This window comes from Equus caballus, chromosome 8 (assembly GCF_041296265.1).
Source record: "Equus caballus isolate H_3958 breed thoroughbred chromosome 8, TB-T2T, whole genome shotgun sequence".
Taxonomy (NCBI): domain Eukaryota; kingdom Metazoa; phylum Chordata; class Mammalia; order Perissodactyla; family Equidae; genus Equus; species Equus caballus.
In genome coordinates, this window is record NC_091691.1 from 51,605,436 (window position 1) to 51,618,675 (window position 13,240).

The 13,240-nt window shown below is 53.7% G+C and overlaps 1 protein-coding gene across 2 annotated transcripts in view; it reads left to right on the forward strand.

The window, feature by feature from the left end:
• EMILIN2 (elastin microfibril interfacer 2) overlaps positions 1-12,448 on the forward strand; it is a 51,290-nt gene extending 38,842 nt beyond the window's left edge. The window contains exons 5-8 of one of the 2 annotated variants that reach the window (XM_023647550.2): positions 6,143-6,535; positions 8,001-8,033; positions 8,609-8,737; positions 11,402-12,448. In XM_023647550.2, coding sequence (XP_023503318.2) covers positions 6,143-6,535; positions 8,001-8,033; positions 8,609-8,737; positions 11,402-11,739 — 893 coding nt within the window. In that variant the 3' untranslated portion in view covers positions 11,740-12,448. The remainder of the gene's footprint in view (positions 1-6,142; positions 6,536-8,000; positions 8,034-8,608; positions 8,738-11,401) is intronic. The other variant, XM_070220803.1, reaches the window with a different exon arrangement.
• The last annotated feature ends 792 nt before the right edge of the window (positions 12,449-13,240 follow it).

The following is a 13,240-nucleotide window of genomic DNA, read 5'->3' on the forward strand; positions in this document are numbered from 1 at the left end:
GTCGGGACCGGTCCATGGGGCAGGTTCCCAGACAAGAGCCAGTGCTGACCCTTCCTTCCCACTCCTCACGAGTTAAATGCACGGGCAGCAACAATGGGGTCTTATGAAGAACTCAATTCAAGTGGTCACTATCTGAATTAGAAACATATGTTCCGTTCAGAAAGCCATCAACTGCCAGAGGTTATCTTCCCAGAACGCAAAATGCTATCCAGTCTTTGTTACAACTTTGTAATAAATGTGTGCATTTGAAACACCACATGATGCTGTGGAGCGAGCGTGAGCTAGCGAGGCAGGGGCTGTGGAGCGAGCGTGAGCTGGCGAGGCAGGGGCTGTGGCAACGATCCAGATCCAATGTCCCTCTCTCGTTGCCGTCTTTGCTGTGATCTGAGGGACGTTTTGGAGCAGTCACTTCTCCATGGGACTCGTGGACTGACTCCCCAAGGAGATTGTGGAGGATATTTGGCCCAAGCAGTATACAGCAGCCCCTCTTCTCCGCGGCTTCCATTGCTGTGGTTTGAGTTACTGGCAGTCAACCGTGGTCCAAAAATAACACTCCATCACAATACCTGCATCACTCACCTCACTTCTCATCACATAGGCATTTTATTGTCTCACACCATCACAAGAAGAAGGGTGAGTACATAAAAGATATTTAGAGAGAGAGAGACCACATTCACATAACTTTTATTAGTGTGTTATTCTACTTTTTTATTAGCTATTGTTGTTAATTACTTACTGTGCCTAATTTATAAATTAAAGTTTATCATAGGTATGTTTGTATAGGAAAAAACATAACATATACAGGGTTCAGTACTATCTGTGGTTTCAGGCATCCACTGGGGGTCTTGGAACGTATCCCCCACGGATAAGGGGGGACAACTATAATTGTCCATTCTTTTCTTTCTGCCTTCCACTTGGTATGACAGGCCTGGTGTTGAGGGAGTGATAAATATGAAAGAGAGACCCATCAACATCCCTGTGTACCAGCATTGCCCTATTGGACCCCAGAATGACAATGATTGTTGGCAAAATTTGGGTGCCCAATTTAATGGGTGGCAGGAATTAGGATGTGGCCCATAATACCTGCCATACTTCCAGCCTTCTTTCACTCACCAAACATTTAAACATCTCAATGTCATGTGCCAGCCCTGTGCCAAGCCCTGGGGATAAAAGATCATTAAAATTTGTTCTCAAGTGCTCATCATCCAGCAAGAAAGGAAAGACATAAAAAACTGAAGGAGCCCTTAGAGGCCCCTAGGGCTCCTTGGCTCAGAGGCAGGATAGTTCAAGCCCAACCGTGCAGATCCACGATGGCTTCACAGAGGAGGCCGTGTCTGAACTGGGACCCAGGGAGGGCGTGTTTCTGTCCGTGTGGGTGCCGGAAGAGGCCATCGTAGGGAGTGTGAACAACACAAGCAAAGGCTTGAAGACAGGGAAGCTCAGATGAGAGCCGGGACCAGCAAGGGTACCGAAGGCGGCTGGAAATGAGGCAGGCCGTGGGGCTTGGATGTCAGCTGGAGGAGATGCGATGTGATTTTTTTTTTTAAGATTTTATTTTTCCTTTTTCTCCCAAAGCCCCCTGGTACATAGTTGTGTATTTTTAGCCATGGCTCCTTCTAGTTGTGGCATGTGGGATGCTACCTCAGCATGGCTTGATGAGCGGTGCCATGTCTGTGCCCAAGATTTGAACCGGCGAAACCCTGGGCTGCCGAAGCAGAGCGCGCAAACTTAACCAGTCAGCCATGGGGGCCAGCCCCCTGAGGTGATTTTTTGAGCAGTGGAAAACCACTGACGACTTTTGGGCAGGGAATAACATGACTAGAATGCTCCTGAGCCAGCCCTGATGGCCTAGTGGTTAAAGGTCAGTGGGCTCCACTTTGGTGGCCTGGGTTCGGTTCCCAGTCATGGAACCACACCACACATTTGTCAGTAGCCATGCTGTGGTGGCAGCTCACACAGAAGAACTAGAAGGACTTGTAAGTAGGATATACAACTATGTACTGGGGCTTTGGGGAGGAAAAGAAATGACTAGAACGCTCTCTAAAGAGCAATCTGAAAAAGGTGTGGAAGGAGGAGCCAAAAATATTTCAGAATTAGAATCAGCCGGACTTAGCAACAGATTGAGGAGTGAGGGCTGTGTGTGTGAGTGATAAAGGAGAGGGAGGGGTAAAGTAGGACTCTGAGTGCCTGAATGAGGTGACTGGGAGAATGATGGTGGGTTTCAGAGAAAGAGAGTTGGTTTGGAGTTTGGTGGGGTTTGGTAAGAAAAGAAGAACCTGGGGGCTGGCCCCGTGGCCGAGTGGTTAAGTTCGCGCGCTCCGCTGCAGGCGGCCCAGTGTTTCGTCGGTTCAAATCCTGGGCGTGGACATGGCACTGCTCGTCAGACCACGCTGAGGCAGCGTCCCACATGCCACAACTAGAGGAACCCACAACGAAGAATACACAACTATGTACGGGGGGGGCTTTGGGGAGAAAAAGGAAAAAATAAAATCTTTAAAAAAAAAAAAAAAAGAAAAGGAGAACCAGTCTGAGGGGCTTGTACTTTGCTATTTTAAGGCAGTTTGCCAACGAATTCACTGAGGGTTGTAGGACTGAGGAGAAGTATTTATTTTTAACTTTTGGACGGAGACACCTAAACTTGGGCTGTAAGGAAGGAGCCGGTCGGGAGGAAGGAAAGAGCCTGAGCAGAGCAGAGTGATGTGGGTAGAGCAAAGCCAAGAAGAGAAGGGAGGTGGGGCTCCTGCGGAAGCTGTGCCCTGAGAGGAGGGACAACTTGTGGGGGAGGGTGGTATCAAAAGAAGAGGAGGAACGAGAAGGAAAACAGGGGGCGGACTCAAGCATGCCTGGATTGGAGGGGAAAGGGTAGACACAGGCCCTCAGTGGGTGTCTTCTACAATTACATTTTATAAAAATAAACAGTACTGAGAAGCTTATAATGAAAACTAGCCCCTTGCCCCGACTTCTCCGCATCGCCCTTCTCACTCCCCAGAGGCAGCGACTGTGGCTTTCAGCTCTGTCTTCCCTGATACTGGCCTCCATATTTCTAAATTGATTTATTAGCTTTAGATCTCTCTCTCTATAGATATTACATATAGTGTTCAGATATTGTATATATTAATACGTATCAGCTGAGGCATTAGCCTATATATTCAGCTCTCTCCTAGCTCCCCTACTCCCCCCCTCCCCAAGCCCCAATAGAGTTGTACCACAGAAACCAAGAGTCAACACTGATGCTATTATGAGCTTAACAGCTAAATAGCATTATGTTGCTTTTTGTTTTGCATTTCCGTGAATTAGTAGTAGGTTGCGTTATTATGTATGCATGTATTAGATTTTATGGATTCTATTCTATCTTGGATTCTTCCCACCCTCCAACACTCTCACAGTCCAGTTTTCTACGCCATAAAGAGTATCAGGTCATTTGTCGGCTCCATCTTTTAAAATGAGTGACCCCCCTCCTGGAGTTCTCTCTTCTGGATCCAGTCTGGACTGCTGATTCTCTAGACTCGCCGTAAGGCTTTCAATCTGAAACTTCTTTGACTGCCATCCTGGAAATTTCTTGAACATTTCCCTTTTCTTTACTATGTGTTTCCTTCTTTCATGGTTTACTCTTTTGTTCAGTGGAGCACATTTTCCAGGTGCTTTTTAAGAAAGGATTCTTGAGAGAAATTTTTTTTTAAAGACATCTTTATTTTAGACTCATAATTGATGGCTATTTTGGCTGGGTGTAGAATTCAAGGTCAACAGTGATATTCCCTCACAGTTTGAAGGCGGTGTTCTCTTGTGTCCCAGGTTCCAGTATGTGGTTGAGGAGCCTGAGGATGTCCTTCTGATTCACAGTCACTTTTAAATTTTTCCTCTTGAAAGCCTGTAGGATCTTCTCTCTTTCCTCAGTGTTCTGAATGTGCCATGGTTTGGGTCTTTTCAATAATTGTGCTGGGATCTTTCATTTTCTTCAATTCTGAGAAATTGTATGTATGTATTTGATAATTCTCTCTTTACCACCTCATCATGCCTCCGCCCCAGTTTTTCTGATCTTTTCTTCAGGAGAGACTTTTGAATTGACCTTCTAACTTCCTTATGGTTTCCTTCTAATTGTCCATCATTTTGGCTTCCTGTTCTACCTTCTGAAAGATTTCCTTGGTTTTATCTACCAGTTCTTTCTTTCTTTCTTTTTTTGAGGAAGATTAGCCCTGAGCTAACATCTGTTGCCAGTCCTCCTCTTTTTGCTGAGGAAGACTGGCCCTGAGCTCACATCCATGTCCATCTTTCTCCACTTTATATGTGGGATGCCTATCACAGCATGGCTTGCCAAGCGGTGCCATGTCTGCACCCGGGATCCAAACCGGTGAACCCTAGGCTGCTGAAGTGCAACGTGTGTACTTAATCGCTGCGCCACTGGGCCGGGACCTATCTACCAGTTATTTCAATGAATTTCCTTACTTTGGCAAGCATATTTTCAATCTGCAAAGGCTCATTCTTATTCTCTGGTTACACCTTTTTTATGGCAATCTCCTCCTGCATCTTGGATGCAGCGTCTTCTGTTTCTCTGAGGGTTTTACATCTTTGTCTTCTTGCATTGTGTCTGGTGCTTCTTTCTGTTGCTTGGTTGGATGGCTTGTTTGGTTCTCTGTCTTTATATTGCAGGCTTTCCTTGCTGTGGTCTTGACCGCGGTTCACATTTGAAGGTGAGGCACTAGATGGAGTTTCACGCCTGTGGGCTTCACCGTGGTCAGTCTGAAGAATTCTCCCACCTCCAGCCTGAGGGATAAGCAGGTGTCCTGGGAGCTGAGCAGGAGAAGGGGGCTGGGAGCCTCCTAATTCAGTGTGCAGACTTTGACTTTGTGTTTTCACCCTGTTGTCTCACTCCTGTCCTCCACCGCGGCTGGTGTCCCCATGTCTGGACTCCCTCTGCCTCAGTTTCTCTGTCTAAGCTGGCCCTTCTCAATCAGGGTTCTGAAGAGAAGATCTGACGCCAGTCCATTGTATGGAGTGAACTGACTTCTCTCTGCATCTAGAAGGGTGTCAGCCCTGTGTCATCCTGGGGAGAATTGAGACAGTCATCATCACTCATGTCATTCTCTATAGGGCTCAATCCTCTGATGGAGCACTGGTCAGGAAAGGCTGTGTGAGAAATAACCTTCCTCTGGGGCTGGAGGTGGGCCAGCAGCCTGGCTCTCTGGGTGGAGGAGGGGCATTTGTTTGAACTGCCAGAGTTATGTTCACAAGTTTTAAAACAAAACCAGACAGCGGGTCAAAATGCAGTCACTGGTTTTGCCTGGACATCATTTTTATAGTTCGGGAGCCTGGACACCGCAGGCACCATAGGGATTGAGGCGGTGGATGGGGTTTGGCTTTTGAGGGTGGTATGGCCCCGTCCCGGTTATTTTTAGATGCCTCAAGGGCCTTCAGGAGGGCTTCCTGGAAGGCTAGTTCCAGGAACGTACTCATAGGAGGAAAGGGCGGCAGCTTCCCGCAGCCGTGTCACAGCGCCATCCCAAGAGGGCGGGGAAGTGTGAATCAGGAGGTTCCTCCAGTGGAAATTCCCTCAGCTGGTGATCTCAAGGCTGTGGCAGAGGCGTGGGGCGCTCTGCTCCTCTGGGGCCTGTGCCTGCTGCAGAGGCGCCTGAGCTCCCAGCAGCTGGGTGGCCGTGGTGTCTGCACCGGGCAGGCTCTCAGCTGGTGAAGCCATCCACAGTGACCCACCCTGAAAAGCTTGTTTGAGAGAAGGCAAGGTCGTGAGTGGCAGCAGGTCCCTTTCAGAAGTTGGTGATCCATCCGCGGTATCATCATGCAGTGAAACAGGAAGTTTAGGGCTCTGGACCCGAGAAGGGTGCTGTTTTGGGGAGAGCAACCATCGTGTAGAAAGAGGCTGAGAATCCCCCTTCTCTGGGCTGGGGGTCCCCACTAGCCCACGGCTCCTTCTGAAGATGCGAGGCAGGCTGTCCCCACACTGTGGTGGCTGCTCTTGTATGTCCTGGTGGGGCAGTGCCCACAACGTCCTCGATGCTACAGGGACAGCCACAGAAGCACAGCCCTTGTCCCGGAGCCTCGCCCAGGGAGTCTCACAGAGGGGTCTGTGGCTGCGCAGGCGTCTGCGGGTTTTAAACTCTGCATTTCTTTTCATTTTCCTAATGCTCAGCGGAGGAGCCCTCAGAAGCGCCGCCGCCGCCCCGAGGGAAGGCCCCGCCGGCGCCCTGGCCCTCTGCCCCGGAGGAGGCCCCCACGGAGCCGCCGCGGCCGAAGCTGAGCCCCGCGCCGCGGCCGAGGCCGAGCGAGGAGCCCGGACAGCAGCTGCCCGCAGGCCAGCAGCCTGTCCTGCCCAAGAGACCCCCGCCGCCGCTGCCCCCGCCGCTGCGGCCCGGCTGGACGGGGCTGCCCTTCCTGCCCGGCTCCACCGGGGTCATTATGGAGACTGGAGAGGCCGGGCCCCCGGGGAGGATGGGCGTGTCGGGCAGGGGCCTGCCCCAGGGGGTGGATGGCCAGACGGGGCAGCGGCCCGTCCCCAGCGCGGAAGGCGTTGCAGGAGCCCCAGGTAAGGCCCGCGGCCTGGCGAGAACACCCTGCGGGGGCCGCCTGTGCCTCGGGGGCTGCTGCAGGGCCCGTGTGCCTCCAGGGTCCAGCCTCCAGGGGGTCAGCTCGAAACAGCTCTCCAAAGGCGCTGAGGTCCTGAGGGACCAGTTCATGCTAATCGAACCCCCAGAGGCAGGGGACCCCGGGGACAGTGCAGTAAATTCTATCTGAAGGTAGAATTGTCCCATGGGCTGGAATACCTGTGCTACGAACAGCTCGCTGATTTTCCCAGCAGCAAGTGTAGCTTGTGGAGCAGCAAAGACAAGCCGCACATCAGAATGGGGGGCCGCAGGGCTCTGGTCATCACAAGCTTTGGGACCAGGCTGCCTCCTAAGCTCTGTGAGGTTCAGCTATCCTTCACCTGCGAAATGAGGATGAGAATAGGACCTCAGGGAGTTACTGTGAGGATGAAGGAGAAGAACCTGGTCCGCTGCTGGCTAGGCAGTGCTCCCTGAGAGCTGCGACTGCAGTGCCAGTGTGTGTGTGTGTTGAGGGGGCGGGGTGTCAGGCAAGGCAGGAGGGAGGAGGAGGGAGCAAGCATTTATGCGATCCTCAGCGCATGCCAGGACCGAATTGGGTCCTTGGTCTCTTACAGCTCTCCTGACAGCACTACGAGAAGTCGATATTAGCTCTGTTTGTAGATGAGGAAACTGAGGCTCAGGGCCATGACGTGTAAACAGATGGTGTCCTTGAGGCAGGTGATGTCAGCTCCCATACGGCAGGGCAAACCAGTCCCCTCAGAGTCAGACAGGCTGATGATCGGGCACGCAGTCACCAGCAAGGGTGGCTTGGGGCACCCAGGACCCCTGAAGCAGCTGCCAGGTGGCGGGGAGGGGTCGCTGCTGAGAAGACAAGGAGACACGTTTGCTCTCACCAGCTCCCCTTTCCTCTGTCCCTCCACTGCCACCCACCTTGCAGTCCCAGCTCTCCCCCGGCGGGTACGCTGCCTTCCAAAACGACTGTGCTTGGATACTTATATTCTTGGGCTCTTCGTTTGTCGCTCCGTGCAGCCATCCTGGCCACCCCCCACTGCCTCCATGTATCAATGCCTCCAACACCGCATCCAGCCCAGCTGGGGGCAAAGCCTGTGAACAGACAGTGCTCCCAGAGGGCAAGCGCAGTAGTTGGCCTGGGTGAGCCTGACTCAGTCTGCAGACTTCTCCCCACTGGCTTGGGCCCCCAGGCCCTGGCGCCTCCTATTTCTTCCTCATGGTCCCCCCGCCAGCTCAACCTCAGGGACGTCTTCCAGCAGCTAGTGAAGAGCGGGCACGGCAGGGTGCAACCATGCCTGTTTCTAGGAAGGTGGCTCGAGTGGCCTCTGTCTGTGTCTAAGAAATAGAGTGTGAGGAGCAGGGAGAAAGGGGGGCTCAGAAAACTGAGGGCTGGTGAGGGCTTTGCTTGACATCCCATCCCATTTGGTTTTTCAGGATACCCCAAGTCACCTCCTGTGGCCTCCCCAGGTACGTTTGCCCAGGGACCAGGGGCGGCTGTCCCTGGAGCCTCTGTTCCTCCCCTGTGGGTCCTGCCTCCTCCCTCCGCTGTTAGCCCAGCTTGTCCCCACTCACCGGGGACAGGGCCTCTGCCAACTACAGGGGACGAGCCCCCTGAAGTTTGCTCCCCAGAGAGGGTCAGAGTCATCCTGAGACAAGGAGTTTTCCTTCATGCCTCCTCCCAGCTCTTGGAATTTCCCGAGAGGACCGCGGTGGGGTAGGGGGCGCTGCACAGGGTGTATGGGTCTGGAGTAGTCAGCAGTGCCCTGGGTTACTCCTGGGCCCCCCATCCTGCCCGCCCCCCAACACACACTCTCTTACACCCCCACACACGGTCTCATACATGTGCACTCCCAGCAAGTGCTCACGCTCCTGAGTGCCCCTGGGACAGGGGCTGGAGGACCTGGGTGTGAGGAACAGTTTGTGTCCCGTGCTCTTGAGCACTTTCCGGGGAAGTAAAGCCGTGAGGCCACCGCGGTTCCCAGGCCCCGACCCCAAGCTCGTTCCCCGGGAGCCTGCAAACACTTGTCCTCTCTCTGCACCAGGGCTTCCAGCGCCTTCTCTGGTGTCTTTCTCCGCCGGGCTCACCCAGAAGCCTTTCCCCAGCGATGGAGGCGTCGTCCTCTTTAACAAAGTGCTGGTGAATGACGGGGACGTGTACAACCCCAGCACCGGTGAGTCCTCAGGGGGCCTGCTCCCCTTCTCCTCCCTGGAAGCCTTCTCTCCAGATGCCACTGCCCTGCCCGCTCTCCATTGCCAGCCCAGCCTGGGAGGAGGCGCCCGTGTGGCCCAGGGCACAGACCGGCCATGGGCCGTGTTGTTCATCCCCATTTTGTCTCTCAGGCTGCAGGGCAGGTGTGCAGTGACATTTTCTAGTCTGAGGTCAGCATGCCAGCCTCAGCACTCCCCATGGGGACATCATCCATTCGTTTGAAGAGGTTGTTAGAAAGGCTGTGCTGGCTGCAGCCATCACGCCCTGGGCCCTCCCAGCTGTCTCCCCCACCCCCCCAAGCCACCAAGTGCCCCTCTTTCTCAGTATCACCATCATCCTAACACCCTGGAACAGGACAGGCAAGACCACCCCCTTGCCCCGCTCTGCCTTCTTCAGATAGACAGAGCCAGCAACGGGACAGTGATCCCTCCAGGAGGCCTGGGCCCTGTGTGCCGGTCTCCTGCTCTGGACCAGAACCACTTAAGCTGTCTGCCTGGGATTCCATGCACAGCACCTGTGTCATCCCCCTTCCCACCAGGCCAGATGTGGGCATCTTGTCCCCTGTGTAAGGGAAGGTGTGTCAGGGCCCCACCTAGCCCATGGATGTCCCAGGGGAGTGCCCCCCTGCCGGCCTGTTGGCAGCTCTGAGGGAAGCATGGCTCCAGCTGTGCCTGGGTGATCAGGCAGAGCCCCGAGGCAGGCGATGTGAAGGTCTGGGCCTTTCCTCAATAGACCTCTGGGAGGGGCCTGTCTCTGGGCCAATAAGCACCAGCAGACCGCGTGCCCACGAGGGAGGGGCTGCCTGCGTGTGATGCTGGTGGATTTCAGGAGGCAGATGGAATCGAGCTCCTCCTCAGCAGGGTTTTTAGCCATCGCCCTCACGTTTGCCTCCCTGGCCACTGTCTAGCTATATATCCCACCTATTCTTAGGACAGTGGTTCTTAAATTTTAGCGAGCATAAAGGTCACCTGCAGAACTTGGAAAAATGGAGCTCCTGGTCCTCCAGGCTGATTGGAGTGGAGCTCAGGACTGTGCATTTTTAACCCGCTCCCAAGGCTCAGAGGCAGGCTCGGGTGTGGGAAGCAACACTGCTTTCAGCTCAAGTTCGGCTTCCTCCCGGGGCCCTCGCTCCATGCTGCCTTGGTGGTGGGGACGGCTTGTCCACTCCGACAGGTCTGGTAGTCTTTGCAAGCAGGGACAGTGATCCACATTTCTCTCACATGCCTGGGATGCCCAGCCCAGCCTCCCCTCTCTCGTGGAGCAGGTCCTCAGTAAAGGAATTCTGGGTGGCCCTGAGTGAGGCCTCACCACAGGCAGTCTCCGAGCGAAGACAAAGGCCATGAGTCCAGACTGCCTGGATGGGTCTGTCCTTAGGGCCCAGGTGCCTCAGGAAAGGCTCCTGGAACTTTAGATAACTTACTATTAAAAGTGGCGGGAGGGAGCCCAGTGCCTGGCATTTGCACTATTTTTCAGGGCAGATTGCAGACCCAGCCCCTGAGACTCCTTCTTAGCTCCTGGCCTTGACCTGTGGTCAGTGGTCCAGGTCTAGCTCCCTCCCCAGAGCCCTTGGGCAGTGGCTGCTCCTGCCAGGAATTGTTGTGGGCTCTGACTCTCCTAGCTATGTGGCCACCTACAGCTGCTGCTGCTTTGCAAATGATCCATCTACAAACCTTATTTCCTCTTCTCATGCCGTCTCACCACCTCTGACCACCACTTCCCTTGCCTCCCCAGGCCCAGAACCTGTGAGTGACTGAGTGAATAGCAGCTTATTTCTGGCCATGACTGGAGGCCACCTGTATTCTGGTCCAACATAGGGAGGCGGGCTCTTCCACCCAAGGAAGGCTGGTTGTGGCCTCTGCCTGGATTAGTGAGAAGCTTTGTGGGGGTTTTTTGGGTCTTGCCTCCTTAGGAGGCAGCTCGGGTGTTTCATGGATATTTTGTCCAGCAGCCAAGCTGTGAGGCTGATTCTAAGTTGGCCTTGGGGTGCTTTCAATGATGGAGAGAACTCCCAAGAGGCAACCAGGATGTGGGCAGCTACTTCCTCCCTGTTAAACCTTAAGTGAGGTGGGAGCAGGCCATGGGCTGGGCGTCAACCCTGGGTCTTTGTGAAGCACGTGCCGTGCACATGGTGTCACAAAGGCTGGTAAACCCAGTTGCTGGGAATGTTAGAGGGACTGGGTGCTCGCCCAGTAAGGCTGGATCGTTCTCTCCCTGCACCATGCACAGTAAGGGGCAGGTTTTTCCTGCTCTGGGTATGGGTGAGTTATATTATTTATACCAAATCCTGAGGGTTTTGCAGTATTTGTCCTCTTCTGGATGTTACAAGCAGAAGACAGTGGGTTTGGCAGTGAGGACTGGGTCAATGGCAAAGAGCAGTGTGAGCTAAGGGGGGTCTGTCATTGGGTGGGTGCAAATATAAAAAGGGTTACCTTTGCCTGAATCAGCCTGCCTTCTACAGGTAGGGTAACCAACTCTCCTGGTTTGCCCAGGACGCTGAGCACTAAAACTGAGGCAGTCCCAGGCCAACCAAGGTGGCTGGTCCCCTACATCTGGGCTAACTGATAACCTGTCACAAAGGTCTGTGATGGTGTCACGTGAATGCAGGTGTCTCCCTTCCTCCTCCCAGGGATCTTCACGGCTCCATACGACGGGCGCTACCTGATCACGGCTACGCTCACTCCCGAGAGGGACGCGTATGTGGAAGCTGTTCTGTCCGTCTCCAATGCCAGCGTGGCCCAGCTGCACACAGCTGGCTACAAGAGAGAATTCCTGGAATACCACCGGCCCCAGGGGGCTTTGCACACTTGTGGGGGCCCGGGCGCATTCCACCTCATTGTGCACTTGAAGGCAGGAGATGGCGTCAACATCGTGGTGACTGGGGGCAGGCTGGCTCACACGGACTTTGACGAAATGTACTCCACATTCAGTGGGGTTTTCTTATATCCTTTCCTTTCCCACCTCTAGGGCAGCTGGGGAACGGGATGGGGAGAGAGTCATGAGATTGTGGAATCTTTAATATATTAGTTTATGTACGTAACTGGAGCACTGGTCTAGTTTTCTGCAGACGTCCCATCACTTCCCTCCAGATAAAGGCCTTGACTGGCTGCAGAGGCCACCACCCCTTAGAGTTCCCCGGCAGGCAGGAGCGAACCACGTGGTCACCACAGCCACTGACTTGTCACTCTGACCTGACAACTGAAGAGCTGGAAACGCCCCTGCCTGTCAGCCAGGTCCTCCCCCTGCGTTTCCCAGCTTCCACCTCCAAGTCAGCGTGAGCCCTGCCCTGAGGGGCCTGCGCTGGGCCTGTGGGGTGAAACCCAGATCAGTCTTGCCGATGGAGGAGGAAGAGCTGCTGGGCTGCAGGCCTGAGAGGAGGCGGGTGGCGAGAATCGGTATTCGTCTTTACTGGAGAGCAAAACTGTCGCCAACTGTCTTTATTTACACTGCATGGAGAAGAGTTCAAACACTGAAGTGCTGCACCGGCATGTGCCACCACAGACACCTGGAGTTTACAGTCCGGGGGTCCCGGGCTGGCTCCCCACTGCTCACCCCGGCCTTTGCCCCACTGTGAAGGGATGCACGAGAGACTGTCTGTGTTGCGTGTTGGGCTCCTTGAATGACATGTACAATTTAAGTGCAAAGACAGGGAGCGTCAATAAAGATGTAAAACCACTTCAAGTGACTTAGGTCTGGTGCCTTATGGATTGAGAGGTGTTGCTGAAAAGCAAAGTGCAGAAAGGTGGGGCCAGCCCTGTGGCCGAGTGGTTAAGTTCGCACGCTCTGCTTCGCTGGCCTGGGGTTTCGCCAGTTCGGATCCTGGGTGTGGACATGGCACCGCTCATCAAGCCATGCTGAGGCGGCATCCCACATGTCACAACTAGAAGGACCCACAACTAAAATATACAACCATGTACTGGGGAGATTTGGGGAGAAAAAGCAGAAAAAAAAAAGATTGGCAGCAGTTGTTAGCTCAGGTGCTAATCTTTAAAAAGAAAAAGAATAAAAAGTTTGAAAGTGCAGAAAAACTGACTTTTTGTTAATGGCTGTAGAAAGTACGCTTGAGTAAATTAATCTGTCATACAACTGCTACCCCTCAGCATCCAGGCTGTACACTTGGGGTTTTTTTGCTTGTAAAGATAGCCCAGATGTGCTTGCAGGTCAAGGCCCCTATGTGGTCCCCACCGCTGAAGAGGCGTTCCTCCAGGGGATGCTGAAAATTCCCATCTAATCAGCAGCTGCCCAAGCTAATGAGCTCGCTCTCTGCACAGCTCAGAGCAGATGTGGCTTTAAGAACTCTTGCGTTCCCAGGCAACAAGAGGCCCAACATAAAACTGATCACACTGAAAGCTGAGATCATCTGAAAAAAGCAGGAATCTTCCCATGGAGAGCACGTTCTGTTCCAGGGAAGCCCAGGCACGTTCCTCCGTTACCAGCAGCCACAGAAACCTCTAGGCTCAGCAGACCC